This window comes from Rhinatrema bivittatum, chromosome 6 (genome assembly GCF_901001135.1).
Source record: "Rhinatrema bivittatum chromosome 6, aRhiBiv1.1, whole genome shotgun sequence".
In the NCBI taxonomy this organism is placed as follows: domain Eukaryota; kingdom Metazoa; phylum Chordata; class Amphibia; order Gymnophiona; family Rhinatrematidae; genus Rhinatrema; species Rhinatrema bivittatum.
The window spans coordinates 22,645,505-22,659,488 of NC_042620.1; the positions used below are offsets into that span (position 1 = coordinate 22,645,505).

Consider the following 13,984-nt stretch of genomic DNA (forward strand, 5'->3'; position numbering starts at 1 on the left):
AGATTTGTTATAATAAATACTGAGTAATTCCCAAGAAAAATAAAATAAAAACTGAAACGAAGGTCCCTAAGGAGTGCAACAAATACAAGAAATGAGGCCATTCGGCTCATTTCGATGGAACACAGAAAGTGCCCTCTTACAAAAATACCTCAACATTTTGGAGTATTTTCATATTTGTTGTTTTAAACGGGCCTCAAATACCCTCTAAGCCAGATCCTGGGCCTACCTGGCTGGGCCTCCATTCCAAGCCTACAAAAGAAATCTGGCTTGGAGCCCAGGCCCAGCTGGATCATCCTAGGGCCCTTTCCATTCCCTGTTCAAAGCTGCCAGGACTGAGATGCTACCACCATACCTGGGAACCCTCAGGATTTCACCCTGAGACTCAGGATATCTGCATCAGTTGCAGGGTCTCGTGGGAAACACTAGAAATCTCAGGGCTCTCTGTATGCAGCTCAGCCACTCCCCTTCCTCAGGAAGCCTGCAGAGAACAGGAGAAGCGGGGCGAGCCTGGAGCAGACACTGCAAGCAGCATGTGGGGAGAAACTGGAGAGAGGCTGCAGCTGCGATTCCAGAATTGGTGCTCAGTCATTTAGAGTGAGGGATTGCATAAGTCATGGAGCTGTGACTCATAGGGGGTGGGAGCAAGGAGAGTGCCGGGGTGAGGGAGAAACGAAGGGGAAGTATGCTGGGTCATCTCGGGAGGGGGGGACATGTGATGGTGATGGGTGGGAGAAAAAAAAAAGTGTGGATTAGTTGGGTGGGGGGGGGGGGGTGGGAACAATGGAAGAGAGAAAGCTGATCCATATTATTCCATTCCTTCCCCTTCCCTCCCACCCCCTGCTAATCAACAGCTATCTCAGGGCGACCACAACTCAGAAGTTCCCAGGTACGGCTATCATCCCAGCCCCTAAATACTAGAGATATGATTTGGCCGAACCTTTTGGTTCAGTCTTCGTTATCGATCCACTGCGGGAAATTTCGTTTTCCCGCAGTTCGGGCCGATTTTATTTCGGCTACCCCCGAACCGATACCTGAAACCAGCCCCAACCCTTCAAATTTAATTAATTAAACCCTCCCAACCCCCCAAAAACTTGCCGAAAGTCCCTGGTGGTCCAGCGGGGGTCCCGGGAGTGATCTCCCGCTCTCGGGCCGTTGACTGCCAGTAATAAAAATGGCGTTGATGGCCCTTTGCCCTTATGTGTGACAGGGGCTATCGATGCCATTGGCCGGCCTCTGTCACATGGTAGGAGCAATGGATGGCCGGCATCATCTTAAAAAATGGTGCAGGCCATCCATTGCTCCTACCATGTGACAGGAGCCGACCAATGGCACCGATAGCCCCTGTCACATGGTAAAGTCAAAGGGCCATCGGCACCCATTTTGATTAGTGGCAGCCGATGGCCCGAAAGGGGGAGATCACTCCCGAGACCCCGCTGGACCACCAGGGACTTTCGGTAACTCTTGGGGGGGGGGGGCTTGCAATTAATTAAATTTGAAGGGTTGGGGTGGGTTTGGATTTTTTTTTTAATGTGCCCTTTCTCCCCCCCCCCAAAAAAAAAACCGATAAGAAAACCACACGAAATTTCGTGGGTTTTCTTATCACTTCTTCGCCCCCCGAACTGCGATGAAATAGGAAATATCGTCTCTATTTCCTATTTCGTCGCAAACGAATGCACACCCCTACTAAATACTCCCTCCCCTGGTGGTTAGATCCTGCTAAAATAGGTTCTAAAGGGCAGGAGTAAAGACCATTTGGCCTGCCTCAGGTCCCGGGGAAATTTAAAAATGGCGCTGTCCATCTGAAGAATGACACCGAACTGAGATCACTTCTGCTCCTGCCTCCAGGGTGGCCGGCGCCATTTTGTTGCTCCACCATACAAATATACAGCCGTACAACAAACTGGCGCCGGCCACACAGGAGGCAGGAGCAGAAGCGATGTTAGTTTGGTGCCGTCTTCTAGGAAAATGGGGACGTGGAGCAGGAGCAAGTGGACTTTTCTCCTGCCCTTTCAGGCTCTAACTTTACTGAGACCTGACCCGACAAGGGGCTATGTTGGTGTTTAGATGGGAGCTTCCCTGGCCCAGCAGATCTGAACTAGGGGACAGGAGGGTCCTGGGGAAGCCCAGCGGGGCTCTTGTTCTGCATCCTAGGCTAGAATACCTTTGTGGACCAGGAGTGTGTGGAGGGATCTGAGGGGTCCAGGGAGTCACTAACTGGGCCCCAGGTTAAAAGTGTCAGGGTGGGAGGGTGCTTCAGGGCCACAGGAGGCCTGTGTTTTGTTTTTGTAATCAATTTGGGAGGTTTTTTTTTTCCCCATTTAATGTTTTTTAGTTTCAGGAAATGAACCCAACCCAAAATTTTCGGGCTGGCCATCCTCATCTTTTATTTTGTTGAGTAGTTTAAATTCTGTGTCCCAAGAATCGTTTAAAAAATAGTGCATTTTAAACAATAAAATCTTTAAACAGCTGAGTATCTCAGGCTGCCTTCAGATTTCTACGTTACTTGAAGACATATTTCTGTGAAATTCTTTCTATTAATGCTATATTTATTGGCTCTGTGCCCACCTCCTTAGGTGACCAGCAACCTGCAGTGTCCTATAGCCAAGTCGCAGGTAGGCCCAAGCCAGTCTGATCAACCCTCGCATAAGGTCCCCGTGGCAACTGGTACCATTTCCACAGGAGACCCCTCTGAATTATACTTCACTTGAGGCACATAGCACTGTACCCTCATAATGAAACTAGACCCAAACAGAGAAGAAGGACAACCGTCTCGAAGCTATGGGAACTGTGGCCTGTAGACAGTCTAATAATTTTCCTGGCAATTCTGCTTCACCCAGCAGCAATCCTGCCTGTTACCTGAATGGTGAGCTCTCTTCCTTCTCTGTTAATCGTTACGTGGTGGAGTTGTCCGTTGGCAAACTTCTCTGAGTCCACGGTGAACACATAAGATCCATCTCTGCTGAATTTGTACCGAACCTGTAAGCTTCCTTGAAAAGAAAGAACATGTATGGGTCAATAAAAAATCCCCTTTCATAACCTTTCAGTCATGTGATCAGTGCAAAACACATACGGGGACCGTTTTCTAAAAGAAACAATGCATGTTTGTCGAGAAAATTGGGTCTGTATCTTATGTGGATACACATGCCTTTGCATCACTCGGGACAACTGACCTCCCTCTCCAATCTGAGGGTCATTCACAAAAGAGAACATACTTTAATTCTGCTCTTCCTAAATATTTGGATTCTGATGCTGTCAAACCAATTCTGTGTCATGACTATGTTTCGGTGTTTTAGTACAGTTCTGGTTTTCTCTCCTCTCAATGTACCTTAATCTTTGTTGCTCTCTGTAAGTACAATTACTCCATTTTTGACTTAGGAAAAACAACACTTAGATAATGTAATATATTTAACAGGATGCATAAGCAACACATACAGCTAGAAGCACGGTTATGCCTGTATTTTATAAACTGTGTGGCAGGAGCCGTACAGTAACTCTGCCCCACAATACTGGGAGTAATTTTCAAATGGAGTTACACACAAAGGGGGTAATTTTCAAAAGGAGTTACATGCGTAAATGTAGCTACTATTGTAGCAATTTTCAAAAGCCATTTACTCAAGTAAAGTGCACTTATGTGAGTAAATCCTATAGACAAGTCAATGGCATATATTGTAGCAATTTTCAAAAACCCACTTACTCAAGTAAAGTGAATTTACTCCAGTAAACCTGGTTTTTACTCGAGTAAATGCTTTTTAAAATCAGGCCCAAAGGGTCTGATTTTAAAAAGCATTTACATGCGTAAAACTGGGTTTTACGCATGTAAATGCACTTTACTCGAGTAAATGGGCTTTTGAAAATTGCTACAATATATGCCATTGACTTGTCTATAGGATTTACTCACATAAGTGCACTTTACTCGAGTAAATGGCTTTTGAAAATTGCCGCAATAGTAGTTACATTTACGCATGTAACTCCTTTTGAAAATTACCCCCATACATGTAGCAACTATTGCGGCAATTTTCAAAAGCCATTTACTTGAGTAAAGTGCACTTACATAGGTAAATCCTATGGAAAATTCAAAAGCTCACTTACTCGAGAAAAGTGCATTTACAAGTGTAAAACCGTTTTATGCACGTAAATGCTTTTTATTTTTAAACCAGGCCCCATGTGCGTATGTTTCAATACATGCTCAATTTTTTAATGCGGGGAGCTGCATATTTTCTATACCTATTTTATAAAAGAATATACACACTTATTTTACACACAAAAGAATTGTAATGTGTTCACATTTATCACAGTTTATACACGCAGGCAGGTATTTTATAAAACATACGCGTCACTCTGCTTATGAAATTCTTGCGCACAAGTTTTTAATCACCAATTCACTGACACCTCCACCATTTCACCCATACTTCTACCAGTTCCACTAGACCCCCTCCACCACTTCATCCTGCCCCCTTTCCTAGACATCCCAAACCAAAAACTGCAAACAAAAGGCAATTTCACTTTCGCAACTCAGCAAATTAAAAGAACAAAACAAAACGTGTATAAGTACGGTAATGTTTGAGCGTATACCGCTTACGTAATGCTAGGGATGTGCATTTGTTTAAACACAAGTATAAAACATGACAATTGAGCCCATTTTGATTTGGTTTCAAATGAACAATTTAAAAAAAATGAAAAATTGTATCAGTTTGTTGTTTTCGGCAAATAGGGTGCACTGTTAGCAAATAGGGTGCAGTTAATAAAATAATGTGCTTTACTTGCAAATAGGATGCTCTATTTTCTAATAGTGCACATCATTTTCTGAAAACCAAAAAAACACATTAAAATCCCAAAACAAAAAAACAAACAAAATATCTCCAAAATAAAAAAAGAAACAAAGATGAAAAAATAAGTATACCTGCGTATCCCTACAAAATACTAATTTGTGTGTGAACCCCACTCCAGAATGTCCCACAGTGCCCCTTGTGTTGTTCCTGTTAATGCATGATGTTGCTAGCACACGCATACTTTAGGATTTTACAAAATGCTACTTGTGCATTATATTTACATGATAACTTCCAATTTTATATTCTGGAACCTTTTGAAAATTACCAACGATATGTCTCCCATTTTAAAAAATAAACAAGAACATCCATGGAAATGAACCCATGGGTATAACATGGGGAAAACCTGCACAGAGCGGCAGCTACCACCCCAAACACCTTGCTGGGCAGACTGGATGGACCATTTTGGTTTTTATCCGCTGTCATTTAGTGGGTTACTTTGGAAATGATTTTGCAGAGTAATATATGGGGTACTAGAAGCAAAGCTCCTGCTAATAATAGTGGGAACTGCCTGCTTAGTTTCCCATACATCATATACATATCAAAAAGGCATCAACTTGCTCTCTCTTATACATATAGACACATAGACAGGCTCTCTCTCTCATACACACACATACAGACATGCCTCTCTCTCATACACACACACACACATGAACTCTCTCATACACATAGACATGCTCTCTCTTATACATACACATAAGACATTCTCTCTCTCATATACTACACATAGACATGATCTCTCTCTCATACACACACACACATGAACTCTCTCATACACAGACTTGCTCTCTCTCATACATACACACAAGACATGCTCTCTCTCTCGTATACTACACATAGACATGATCTCCCTCTCATACATACACACACAGACATGCTCTCTCTTATACATAAACACACAGACATGCTCTCTCTGTCTCGTATACATACACAGACATGCTCTGTCTCATACATACACACACAGACATGCACTCTCTCTTATACATACACACAGACATGCTCTCTCTTATACATAGACACAGACATGCTATCTCTCTCTCGTATACATACACAGACATGCGCTCTCTCTCTCATACATACACTCAGACATGCACTCTCCTATGCATACACTCAGACATGCTCTCTCTTATACATATGCATATACATACAGACATACAATCTCTCATACATAAATAAACAGACATGCTCTCTCTCGTATACATACACATAGACATGCTCTCTCATACATACACACAGACATGCACTCTCTCTTATACATACACACAGACATGCTCTCTCTTAAACATATACACACAGACATACAATCTCTCATACATAAACACACAGATATGCTCTCTCTTCTCGTATACATACACATAGACATGCTCTCTCTCATACATACAGACACATGCATGCTCTCTCTTATGCATACATAGACATGCTCTCTCTCTCATACATACACACAGAGACATGCACACTCTCATACATAAACACAGAGACATGCTATCTCTCTCTCGTATACATACACATAAACATGCTCTCTCTCATACATACACACACAGACATACACACACACACACAGACATGCTGTCTCTCATACACACACATGTTCTCTTTCTCATAAACATACACATAGACATGCTCTCTCTCATACATACACACACAGACATACACACAGACATGCTCTCTCTTATACATACACACACAGACATTCTCTCTCGTATACATACACATAGATATGCTCTCTCTCTCCTACATACACACAGACATGCACTCTCTCTTATACATGCACACAGACATGCTCTCTCTCTCTCGAATACATACACATAGACATGCTCTCTCTCTCATACATACACACACAGACATGCTGTCTCTCATACACACACATGATCTCTTTCTCATAAATATACACATAGACATGCTCTCTCTTACATAAACACACAGACATGCGCTCTCTCTCTCGTATACATACACATAGACATGCTCTCTCATACATACACACACAGACATGCACTCTCTCTTATACATAGACATGCTCTCTCTTATACATACACACACAGACATGCACTCTCTCTTATACATACACACAGACATTCTCTCTCGTATACATACACATAGATATGCTCTCTCTCTCCTACATACACACAGACATGCACTCTCTCTTATACATACACACAGACATGCTCTCTCTCTCTCGTATATATACACATAGACATGCTCTCTGTCTCATACATACACACACACACACACACATGCTGTCTCTCATACACACACACATGATCTCTCTCATAAACATACACATAGACATGCTCTCTCTCATACATAAACACCCAGACATGCGCTCTCTCTCTCGTATACATACACATAGACATGCTCTCTCTCATACATACACACCCATACATGCTCTCTCTTATAATAATAAATGTGCCTTTTTGGTGTCACTTGTGTCAAGTTGTCAGACTGTATTTTCACGGATATGAAAGATTCCTTGTGGTTGCATGTTCCCCCTGAGGAAGCATGATAGAGTATGCCCAATCCCTCCAACAACCTAAAAATATTTGGGAATTTTCTGAAATCACAAAATCAAAAACCCACCCCCTCCCAAAAAAAAAAAAAAATCCACATAATGAACTTTGGGTCCAAAGCAGCCTGAACACAAATAAAACAAACAAACAAACAAAAAAAGAAGCTGCAAATCCCTGCTAAACTTCACTGCCAGTTTAGGGTTTGACCAAGAAAAATAAAATCATTTCTACATTCCTCGGAGATGAATCACGATGTGGCCTGTGCAATTTTGCTAAATTTTTAGCCCTAGAACAGATGTTATTTGGGAACAATGGTGCCTGATGGTGTATGCAAACACAGGAACTGCCTGTGCCAGTTATGGACACTTCTGCGATGAGCGCATGAATGATGATCAATTAAAGATAATTTTCTAAAATTGAGCTTCTTACAACATATAAAAAAAACCCAGCTCATCAAGCATGACTGTTGGCTTAAGTACAGTTGAACTATAAGGGTAAGAAACCATGTGTTTAATAGTTGAATATGGCAGGATATATCCATTAGAAAAGTGTTTATAATGCGCATTAGGTGAACTAGTTAAGCTCCATTTGTGGGAAATCAATTTTACCAGAAACAATGAGCACCTTCTCTTGTCAGAAAGCGATTAACAGAAGATAAAGCCTGGAATTTTTATTCTAGAAACTGACATCTTCAGGTGATTGCTGTTCATCCTGATCTTCCTAGTTCATTATTATTTGAAACAATTATGTAAAAGAGGGAAGCATTTATTCATCTGCATGGCGGAGTGCGCCAGCCACAGGCAGACAAACAGAGTTTAATCTTCACAAAGCAATGCGGAATTCTAGCAGCCGGACTGGTGCAGGAGAAAACGGGAGTTCTCTGCAGGTTGTGCCACCTTTTATTGGCCCAGGATGAGAAGTAACCAAAGATGTTACTACACATGAACTTCCAAGATCATACAATCCCCTTTTGTACGGTGGCTTTGCTTTAAGCTGTATATTTTCAGCATTACCTAAAAATGTCAATACTGAGGTCCATATTGAGCCACTGTGTGACTGAGCTAGTTAGTCAGATAATCCTATCTGGTTAACTCTAGGGGCAGGTCCAGATTATTTATCCGGCTAACTCTGAATACTGGCTAGAGCTTCATATACACCAGCCGCCTCCCCCTCAGATTGAGCCCTTGGGTTCTGAGGGCCAGCAAGGCTTAGATTGGTCCCTAAATCAGTCTGGTAAGCAAGCGTCTGAGGCACACGGGGTCAGGGCAGACAGTAGCAGGGGCGGTTCTATAATGAGGCAGGGTGAGGAGGCTGATTCAGGCGGCAAGATTTAGAGGCGAAACCTTACTACCACAGCAGCTTCACATAATTCAGGCGATCCCACCAGTGGCAGAAGAAGTAGAGGCCCCTGGTGCCAGAGATGGACCCAATCCCACCAGCGGTAGAAGAAGTGGAGGCCCGTGGTGTTACCGGTGGACCCAATCCCACCAGTGGCAGAAGAGGGAGGCCACAGCAGAGGAAGCCCATCTTTCAGCTCCTCTTCCGGTGCTAGCTCCACAGGAATGAACCCTCACGGTGCTGGAACTTCCTGTATTCACGTGAGATGAGAATACAGGAAGTGCTAGCATGGTGAGTGTTGAATTACCACAGGAAGAGGAGCTGCAGAATGGCTTTTCTCTACAAAGGAACAGGCTGGCAGTAGCAGCGGAGGAGGAATGACCCATGGAACGTGTGTGTGTCTCCCCGCCTGGGATGCGTATGTGTGCATGCATGGGAGCCTTCCTAAGATGAACAGGGTGAGTGAGTGTGAGAATGGAAGCCTGCCTTGGTGGATGTGAATGGGAGTTCTGTCTTGGGTATATGAGTGTGTGCGTGTGTGTGAGAGAGAGAGAAAATGGGGGGGTGGGGGGTGGGTGTGCAGGTGGATTCCAGCCTGCCAGCAGCTGAAATGAAGATGAGGGCCAGGGGCTGCTGGTAGATCCCAACCAAAGAAGAGCTGGAAACACTTGCGGATTTGTTTGAGAGGGAGCACATGTGTGTGTGTGTGCTGGCCAGGGTTTTTACTCCCCGCCAGCAAAAGAAAGGTCTTGCTGCGGTGGGGAACTGTGGCGTGCTGGCAGGGTTCCCACTCCCCGCCAGCAAAAGGACGATCCAGCAGTGCTGCCAGCGTTTTCCCCTCGGCCAGCAGCAGGAAAGGGCCTATGGTACGCACCAGCCAGAGGAAAGGTCCAAAATGTGTGTGAGAAAGAGACTTGCCCTGAGAGAGTGAGTATCTGTGTGTGAGAGAGTCTTTGTGAGTGTGTATGAGAGGGTGTGTGTATGCGTATGAGAGGGTGGGGGTATGCATGTGTGTGTTTTGTGAAAGGGTGGGTGGGTGTGTATGTATGAGAGGGAGGGTAGGTGTGGGAGGATGTCTTTATGAGAGGGAGGGTTGGAGTGTCTGTATGAGAGGGTGTGTGGGGGTGAGTGTGTGCATGAGTGGGTTTGTGTATGTATGAAAGGGGTGTGTGAATGAAAAGGAGGGTGGGTGTGGATGGGTCTCTGTATAAGACGGTGTGTGTGTGTGTGTATGAGAGGTTGGTGAGTTGGTGGGTGTGTGTGTGAGTGTGTGTATGAGAGGGTTTCTGTGTGTGTATAGGTGTATGTGTGTGTCTATGAGGGAGAGTGCCTGCCCACATGTGTGTGTGTGTGTGTGTGTGTGTGTGAGAGTACCTGTATATATGTGTGTGTGAGAGGTTAAAGTCTGTGCACTCTCCTCCAATCTATGACAATCTCAGAAGGACTGGAAATCTAAAGTTCCCAGGAATGGAGAGTGGGAGATTATTTTTTATCCTTGTTAGTTTTAACTATTGGAAGTGATGTATCTGCTGTTTTGAAATATTGTATTAGTGTTTGGTAATATTTTAAACATTTTTATATGTGTTTTTAATTGGCTGAATTTATCAGCAGATTTGACATTCTTTTCTTGGTATGTTTAATGTTTTATATTTCTTGATTATGTTTGCATTGCTGAGAGAGTTTGGTTTCTTGTGATTTCCAGTTCACTTTTTGTCTGCATGTTTCAATTTATATTTTATGATCTCTTTATTCTGTATTTGGTGAGAGTCTATCTGTATTCTGCTAGCATGCAGTTTCTGTGTAGGGATTTACAATAACCTGGCTTTAATCTGTTTTCCTAATAGGAGGTGTATTGGTGTTTAGGGCCTGATGTAATATTTGCAGTTTGGCTTTTTCATAGGTTGAGTGCTGGCAGTTACGATATGGAAGGCTGACTATATTGGAATTGTAGTTCAGTTTATTCCTGGCTTTCTGTGGGCCAAGTCCACACCCAGTGCACTTTACCATAGGCCTAATACCATATGGGATCCTGTAACCTGCCTTGATTACTATGAGAAAGGTAATTTATTAAGTCTATTAAACTATTATTAGTGGAAGTGTCCTTTTTTTTGCAGTGTATGCCTATATACTATATATGTTATAAGTGATATTTTTACTTCAGAAGATTGTACTTTGAATGTCTATTTTACATATTAAATCTGCCTTTTAAGATTGGGGAAGTTAATAAATTTTAAGATGGAAAAGAATGCATACGTTTTAATTGTGTGGGGATGGGAGAGAAGGGAGAATGAAAGGCTGTAAGGCTTGTCTAGGTCATCTAATACCCTTGTATCATCCCTAAGAGAGAGTGTCTCACACACACAGACTCCCACCATTCACCAACCTCTCATAACCCCCCTAGGTGGCAGATCCTGGAGAGGGTTGGGAGGCAGGCAATAGGGAATGGAGGAATTCTATTTCTGACCCAGGAGGTTGGGCGGCCAAAGGCCAACCACCCCATTAAACATTTATCCAGTGCCCCCTAGCGCAGATGCCGAAGACTGAGAACAAAAAAATAACAGGCCCCAAAACTGAGTGGTTAGAGCAGTGGGCTGCAAACAAGCCAGGGTTCAAATCATATTGCCATTCCTTGTGACCTTGGGTACGTCACTTCACCCTCCATTGCCTTTCCCCTGCCCTGGCCCTCGGTGATTTCACCTGCACCGCGTCATGGGGTGGGGGTGGAGGGCGCCATTTCATCCCTTGCCTCAGGCAGCAAATTGCCTTGAGCCGCCCCGGGCAGCAGATTGAAGGAGTTGGAGACAGGCCAAGGTCAGGGCAGGCTGTGGATAAATGTGGTCAGGTCCAGGCAAGAAAGTCAAAATCCGGAGAGTCAGGCCAAGGATGGACAGAGATGTACAGAGAACACTGGATGAGACAAAGAGGATTAGACACCACTGGGCAAGGATAGCAGGATGTGGCAAGGCTGGACGAGGAACGAAGAACACAAGTACGCAAGGATGATCAAGAACCAGGAACAAAAGCAGCATGCACTGCAGAGCAGGAGACCTGTTGCTGAGGCAATGGTGACCCGTCTGAGGAGCCCTTAATTAACGAGGGCTGGCGACGGCGGCTATCAAAGGGGATTTTCCCTGCCATGCACCCTTCAAGAGAAGGCGCTGTGCTTGCATGCACACTTTGGGAAAGCCGGGTTGGTGCAGTATGGCAGCGTGTTGGGCTGTGCGCGGCGGCGTTTCTGTCGGGCTGAGGTCAGGGTCTTCCGGCAATGTCGGGATAAGTGTGGTGGCTCGCGGGGCCGGCCCATGGGCCATAAAGCTTAACAACTGGCTGACTACGTGGCTGGATAATTAGTTATCCAGCTAAGCGGCGGTTGCTGATACTGGGCAGATATTCAGCCGCTGCCACTTGGCTGGATAAGTGGCACTGAACATCTACCTCACTGTTTTTAAAGAGCATATATTAATCACCTGATCAAGTAAAATGAAACCACAGCTTGACTATTTTGGCAGTCAAATATTGTAAGGCCATATTTGTGCTATTCATGCAGTGAATTTGTTGCTTGCATCTTGAATATATTAGTAGAAGATTTGACTCAGAGCAAATTTATTGACTAGTTTGGGCTCTTCTAGAGAAAACCAGTGACGCCTGGATATGCATTGCATCAATAACAGTGGGAAACGAACCAGTGGTAACGACTAGGTATCTGTTCTCTACCACCCTAACCGCTCAAACGAGGTTCACAAGTCCTCCTTTCTGGGGACAAGTTTTCAAAGCGGCCACACTGTTTGCAAGTAACTTTAAGGCACAGCGTTTGCACCAGTTCTTGGGAAAAGTACCCGAGGGATGTGCACCTGCTTTTTCTGCTGATGCTTTGCCCCTCAAAGCAATGCGCATAGATTTGAAAATGTAATCTGCGTGTTATTTCTCTCCCCACGCCAAACACCCTGCCAGGCCCACCTACGTTTTACCGCACTCTGTTGTTCCCCATGCCGGGTATAGGCTGGGCAATTTTTACCTACATAAATCAGTGTTTACCCATGTAAATGGCTTCTGAAAGTTGTCCTTGCCACTAAGATTCAAGACGCTCCTGGAGGCCCATTTATTTTGTGGGACCTTTTCATCTACTACCCTTTCTGCTGCTAATCTCAAGTCTCCTCTTTGGTTTCTTGTCTCCATTTATAAATACTGCGTTTGGAGGTAAGGGGATGCAAGGTTGAATCGTTTCTTAACAGTTTGATCTTTAATAAAAATGTTCTCATATGGCCTTGGGTGCTGATGGAAAAAAGTGCCAGTGTGTCGGATCGGTGACAGACTACCTCGTGACGTCATGAATGGGCTGAAAATATGGGTAAAGCAATGGTGTATCCTAGCAAATCTATAAAATTAAATTAAAAAACAACACAAAAAAAAAATCAATAAGGTTCACCCTTCTTACGGAAAGCATCAACACTCTGGCGATGCTGTGCCTTCACAGTGCAATATTTTCAGTGTCCCTTCGTGCATCTAAAGTGTGCAGTAACAACTGAATAACTTTTAAGACGTTCCTTAATGCCACAGTTTATAAATACCTTTTACTTTCCTATTAAAGCTGTAAGATCTGTGAGGCAAGAACCTTTTTCCTAGGACTCCAGGGATTTTGAGTACATGGCAGTCATTTAAAAGTCAGATGCACTTGCTGGAAGAAGAAAGATAAAGCGAAGATATGATAGAGAAACATTCAGATATCTAGCAGGCTTCAATGAAAATAATAAATCCAAGGTCAGTGGGTCAGAATATGAAGTTAGAGTGAACGAGGCTCAGAGGAAAGATGAGAAAATGCTATTTTCCTAGGAGAGTGGAAGATACTTGGAATAACCTACAAGCACAAGGACTAGCAAACAAACCTATGACAGAATTTAAGCATGTATGGGATAGATACAAAGGCAATAGTAGGAACAGGGATGGAGTAGTAGCGGGTTAAAAGAAAAGAGGGACCTCGGTGATGGTAGAAGGACACAGAACTTGCACTGAGAGGTGGCAGAGTTGTGTCAGGCTTCCAGGAAAAGAAGACGGGCTCAACCAGTACAGTGGTGGCAACAGGGCTATAGAACATTATTAGCTATTATCAGGGGCAGATGGCAAAATTCCTGACAAAGGCAGCCCGATAACTTAGCTATGCTTCCCAGCTATGGACCCAAGGATAAAGGAAGGATGTGATGGGAGGTGAAAGACTGTTGTACACGGACCAAGAGAGGGACCTTGGGGTGACAGCGTTTTGCAATCTGAAGACAGCAAAGCAATGTGACAAGGCGATAGCAAAAGCCAGAAGAATGCTGG

At 43.9% G+C, this 13,984-nt stretch overlaps 1 protein-coding gene across 1 annotated transcript in view; it reads right to left on the bottom strand.

Annotated features, from left to right (window-relative positions):
- CNTNAP5 (contactin associated protein like 5) overlaps window positions 1-13,984 on the bottom strand; it is a 690,244-nt gene that overhangs the window by 33,180 nt on the left and 643,080 nt on the right. Inside the window, exon 19 of the mRNA XM_029605214.1 lies at window positions 2,857-2,987. Within this exon, the coding sequence (XP_029461074.1) occupies window positions 2,857-2,987 (131 nt within the window). The remainder of the gene's footprint in view (window positions 1-2,856; window positions 2,988-13,984) is intronic.